Here is a 5,585-nt window from a genome sequence, read left to right as displayed (position 1 = left end):
CCCATAATGATTGTGATATTTTCATCACTAGACACTATGTCCCATATAACCATTTATGCGCACTTTATATCCTCGGTTACGGTCCTTTTATGGTCAACCGCGAAGAACTTTAATTTAGAGGTAACATCCATATGTACCTGAAGCCGGGCCTCTTGCACTCGACATTGAAGAACTTTAATGTTATATCGACCGGTAAGACTTCTCACTTGGGGATGTCGGGAAACCAACCTTACAATTATTGTGATATTGTCATCGCTAGACACTACGTCCCATATAATCGTTGATTCGCACTTTATATCCTCGGTTCCGGTCCTCTTATGGTCGACCGCAAAGAACTTTAGAGATAGCAGCCATATGTACTCGAAGGCGTGCCTCTTTCTTCAGACCATGAAGAACTTCAGATTATATTGATTTGTAAGTTTTATCACTAGGGATCTTGGAAAACCTGTTATTTTCATTATCACTAGACACTATGTCCCATATAACCGTCGATGCATACTTTATATCCTCGGTTCCGGTCCTCTTATGGTCGACCGCGAAGAATTTTAGAGATGTCAGCCATATGTACTTGAAGGAAGGCTTCTTGCACTCGACCATGAAGAATTTTAATGTTAAAACTTATGGTAATGTTTTCCATTGGGGTCTTGGGAAACAAACCCCATAATGATGGTGATATTTTCATCACTAGACACTACGTCTATGTAGGTCCTTGAACTATGAAAATCATCATATAGGTCCTCAGAGTGCAATATATGTGTCATCTAGATTCTCAAACCATTTCAGAAGTGTCACATAGGTCCTAGAACTATTTCAGAGGTGTCACGTAATTACACACTTATTGCACTTCAAAGGACCCTCGAGGACTTTTCACAGTTCGATGACCTACGTAACACCTCTAAAATAGTTCAAGGACCTAGGATGCACTTTACTCTTCATGAAACCTAATTTCTTCTCATCTATATATTTATAGGATCTTTGCATGGAATCTCTATTGTGAGATTTTTTTGACAATTGCAATAAACCAAGATAGATGTCAATAGCCTCGAATTGCAAGCTAAGTCTTTCGTTGTTTAACTGTACATAAAACATGCAAAATACATGGGGAGTCATGGTTATCACAAACCAAATGCAATTCATATGTCTTCCATTGAAAACAACCAAACTTTGGCCGGTGTTCTTCGCATTGGTTCCTTCTATCCTCAGAAGCAGCAGGGGACGAGGAGATCATGGGCCGGATGATGCCGACCCATTGTTTTGTGTTCACATGCGTGGATGTTGTTATCCATTGTGTGTTCACCTAATTGGCCGGCCTCTGTTTTCATTTGTTAAATTGGTAACACATTTTTATTTTCTCTTCGGTTTGCAACTTCTTTTCAAAAGCAGCAAAAAGAAGATAGCACGGTCAGGTTGCCTCTTACTTTGTGTCACCGGTTTTACATGTCTTTTGTTTTGATGCACATATTGATAATTCATGTATGCAATACAAGTTAAGCAGGATTACAGATCACACGTGGAATGCCACTTCAGTCAGTTATCAATATGACCATATCAGGTACATCATTGCCTCCAAATAACTATATGTTTAGTAGATGTATCGTGGTCTCTTTGGAAGTTTCTTCCTTCTCTTCAGCTGTAGTTCATTGTGTACATTTATACCGCAACATCGATTTTACCAGTGATGAAAGTCTTCACGCCTCCTTAGGAAGTGCATTACTTATGATGGACTCTGTTTGTCAGCTGGCATCTCTTATATATTCCAGGAAGTCTGTTATGCTATCATGGAAACCTATATATGTTTGCTGGCATCCATTTTATCTCTATTGTACAGAGAATTCTTTCAAGATGTAGCAGTGCATGTGTCATATGGTTGAGAAACTAAACACCTGGTTTAGTCTCTCTAAAAATATCTGGGAACGAGAAAGTCGGTATCAATCACTATCCATTCAGTGATACACCATAGTAGTTGATTCAGGTCATTCATGACTTATTGCGACATCGAATCATTCTGGGTTTCAGTTTTTCATTTAGTTCAAAAAAAACTTCTTTGTTTTTCTCTTTTGAGCTAATCCGTGTGTTGTCCAGTTTCATTTTGTATTGTACATCAGGAAGGGCAATTATTCACTCACAATCTAAACTTATAAGGACATACATTTCGTAGTTAGAAAAAAAGTAGGCATTGCTAAACTTACAAGGTCAATGCGCACTTTATATCCTCGGTTATAGTTCTCTATTATGGTCGACTACGAAGAACTTTACAGATAGCAACCAGATGTACCTGAAGGCGGGCCTCTTGCCCTCGACCTTAAAGAACTTTAATGCTATATCGATCGGTAAGTTTTTTCATTTGGGATTTTGTTAGTATTGGGATAGACACCCGATTATATAACCATATCAGTTGATATATCTTTTATTTTTATCTTATATTGGAGCTTTGTAATTACCAAAGCTGGTTGGTGAGAATGATGCCGAGTATAGGTAGAGAGAGGGCTTTGCCTTAGTTGCCGTGCGAGAGGGGAAAGAAAGAGTGGCCCTAATAGTTTTGGATTTGGTTCATAAAAAGAAATCAAGAATGCGAAAACTACAATTGACAAGTGAATTTTCGTTCCAATATTTGTTTATAGAGAGTTTGTAGTGCAATGTTGAGTGGAAGAGATGCGCATCAGCCAGCCGCAGCACGCTGGTGACGTGCTAGCTGTGCCTCGGGGACACGGCGGGGGTGGAGGTGGAGCTGATGGTGGATGAGGAGCCGAGGGGGGAGGAGACAGATAAAGGGGGAGGACAGATGCGGAGGTAGGGACCAAGAACTGTACAATCTGCCTCCTCTAACTTTACTGACATTCAACGCAGAACTTTATGACTAAATCCGTGAAAAAAAACCCTACCTGGTGCTATGATATAATTAATGACTAGTCGGCTCGGCGCGTCCTTAATTAATCAGCAGCCCATACCATCATGCGTGACATGTAGCTCTGTAACATTAACTTGGGCAATGCACGCCGTTGTGCACACGAGGAATCTAGAGGACATGAAGGCTAGCAGTACTAGATGCCAGAAGAATCTGTAGGCCACTGGCCCACACAGCATGCAATACGGCTCCATATACGTACTCAGAAATAATCAAAGCCGAGGAATATAATGCATGGTTGGGACCGCAGTGGGGTAGGTTGATTTGACTGCAGTGGAGATGGACGGCAATGATTTGAGTTGTGCACACAACTAGTTAGGATAAATCCACATAAAATAGCAGTTCAACATCTTTAACATGCCACTGGATAAAACGCTAAACCAACGCTCCACCGCTAAATAACAGCAGTTCGACATCTTTAACATACCGCTGGACAAAATAAAACGCTAAAGAGTCGCTCCACAACTAAGTAAATGGTTGGGTTGGCTGCATCAGATCAGAATCAGATACCGTATTTCCTCAGGTCATCCACTGTGGCCACGAGGCAGGACCAAGCTACGGTGAACTCGACCGTGCAGAAGGGAAGCTTGCATATGGCAGTACTGGCGGATGATCTCTTGGGTATCAACTCCGTAACAGATATTGCATACATACGTCCACTCTTTCTGTAGGCCTCTACAGAAAGCTTCAGCCTTCCATCTTTCTCCACGCAGACAACATTTCTGGTAATGGGGATGACACCCTGGGCCGGATCCACACGGAGTGTCCCATCCCGAGCATCGAGCAGTACAAAGTCCTCGTCTATGCTGGCGGTACCGGAAACGACACGGATTCCTGACTTTGGGGGCCATAGGCCCTCGATAACTTCAGCAGAGATGACTGTGGCCTCGACCGCTTCAGCGACTAGGGCGGAGGTGACCTCTAGCGAGCACAACTCGCCGAAACAGCTGGTGCGCACGATGTCGTGGTTGCCTATGCCTGCATCGGCGAGTTTGTCACTAGGATCACGTCCGTATACCAGCACTTTGGAGATGAAATCTTTGTCTTCATGCTCTGTGGTTCTGCCCTTCACCTTGAGTTGTATCTCAATGTCGACTGGGCCGGTGAAGACAATCGCATGAGACGGGCCGGTCAGCGCCAAAAATGGATCCTGCAACCATCAGTTGCACTACTCATTATCAAATCGATCAACTGTATAAAGAAATATGGATACAGCATAATATAGCCAACCCAACCCCACATAAGCGAAAATAATACTTGACTACACCACTACACACCTGTTGAGTGAGGAGTTGGCAGGCATCCCTCCTGAGTCTGAAGATAATGTTACGATTATGATCCATCGAGTCCCGGGTGGCGACCAGGCCGTAGACCTCGAGTGGCCACTCAAGATAACCACCGTCGATCTCCATGACTCTGACGGAGAAGATTTGCAGGCAAGTCTTGACGCCTGCATGTGGCGGGGTGCGTTTGCATGTGAAGAGCATGGCTCTCACGCACGCTGCAGCAAAAGTCACAGAAATCAGCCCAGAAATCAAACATTGACTAAATAATTCAGGTTCAGACATACTACAAGGGATGGTATAGCTGCAATGAAACTAATATAACTAATCTCCTTTGCTTCCCATCGGTAAGAGAACTAATCGAGTCGAGGTATACAGCAGTAGGAAGAAGAAATGCAGAGAAAGAACCGGATGGGTAGTAACTAGTAAGTAGATTATTACAGTAGAATTCGAAGGAGCCACATTTGTCACCCCAAGATTTCTCCCAGTCGCGGCGGTACGAAACCAGGTCCTTCTCCTCCACCAAAACACCCGCGGTTGATTTTCCTTTGGCACAAATCCTCCCTGGTAGTTGGCCTGAGAATGAATCAACTAGCTCTTGTACTGTTTGTCCTGATGGTGGCTGGGCAGTATCTCCGACATGTTCATCGGTCCTGAGTGAAAGGGAACAATCTCGGTGAGTAAGATAAGATATTTTTTCTTTAGAACTACTGCTAAGTGCTCTCCGAACACAATATTCCACCAAATCGGTGACAAATTCAGTGCTCTCCGAACACATTATTCCACCAAATCAGTGACAAGTTCAGTACCATGTTGCTCGACAATTTACTAGTCCAACAGGAAAATCCTAAGACTGATGTCAGTGGTGACCACAGTGGCTGGGAAGGAAGAAAATGTAAGCGGGAGAGGGAGGAGGCGGGGGCGTTACAGCGTGCTCGCTGCGGCGTCGTCCTCGGTGGCCTGCACGGCGGCCGGGCTGCTCCTCGTGGCGGCGATGCCGCCTCCCGCCTCCGCCGGCTCCATTCGGGTTGTGCTTGGATCGGCGAATCTGCCGGGTGCCGGCGGCAGGGCGCGTCGGGGAAGGGGCGCCGGGATGGGAGGGAGGGGAGAGCAAGCACCGGACGAGGCGACTGGGGCTGGAGGAAGAGGAAACACGGGGGGACGGGGTGGTGGAGATGGGCCCTCGACCTAGCCTGAGGGTGTCGAGTTGGACCGAGCGTCTGGCCCATCCAAGGCCCAAACAACCACACTAGCCTTTGGACCTCCTTCCGTCTATGGTGGGATTGTGAAAGAGATTCTAGAAACTTCTAGTGTTTTTACATCTTATAAGTTCTTATTTGAACCTCGAGCTTCTAACTTTGAAGCTCATACCATAGCTACGTATGGTGTTTCTCTTC

General features: G+C 44.9%; 1 protein-coding gene across 1 annotated transcript; it reads right to left on the bottom strand.

Annotated features, from left to right (window-relative positions):
• Positions 1-3,267: 3,267 nt before the first annotated feature.
• On the bottom strand, positions 3,268-5,282 carry LOC123175164 (uncharacterized). The gene is made up of 4 exons (XM_044590155.1): positions 5,117-5,282; positions 4,630-4,841; positions 4,183-4,406; positions 3,268-4,055 (listed from the first exon to the last, which is right to left on the bottom strand). The coding sequence occupies exons 1-4, from the start codon at positions 5,209-5,211 to the stop codon at positions 3,408-3,410; spliced, it is 1,179 nt and encodes a 392-aa protein (XP_044446090.1). The 5' UTR covers positions 5,212-5,282; the 3' UTR covers positions 3,268-3,407.
• Between the last annotated feature and the right edge of the window lie 303 nt (positions 5,283-5,585).

This window comes from Triticum aestivum, unplaced genomic scaffold (genome assembly GCF_018294505.1).
Source record: "Triticum aestivum cultivar Chinese Spring unplaced genomic scaffold, IWGSC CS RefSeq v2.1 scaffold46510, whole genome shotgun sequence".
Lineage (NCBI taxonomy): Eukaryota > Viridiplantae > Streptophyta > Magnoliopsida > Poales > Poaceae > Triticum > Triticum aestivum.
This window is presented reverse-complemented; position numbering and strand designations above follow the sequence as displayed.

What these genes read in the sequence shown, in the direction of transcription:
- LOC123175164 (XM_044590155.1), bottom strand. Translation starts at nt 5,211, where the DNA reads ATGGAGCCGGCGGAGGCGGGAGGCGGCATCGCCGCCACGAGGAGCAGC. An exon ending in GACGCCGCAGCGAGCACGCT is followed by an intron (nt 4,842 to 5,116) that starts GTAACGCCCCCG and finishes CCTTTCACTCAG; the next exon opens with GACCGATGAACATGTCGGAG. An exon ending in GCCAACTCCTCACTCAACAG is followed by an intron (nt 4,056 to 4,182) that starts GTGTGTAGTGGT and finishes TGATGGTTGCAG; the next exon opens with GATCCATTTTTGGCGCTGAC.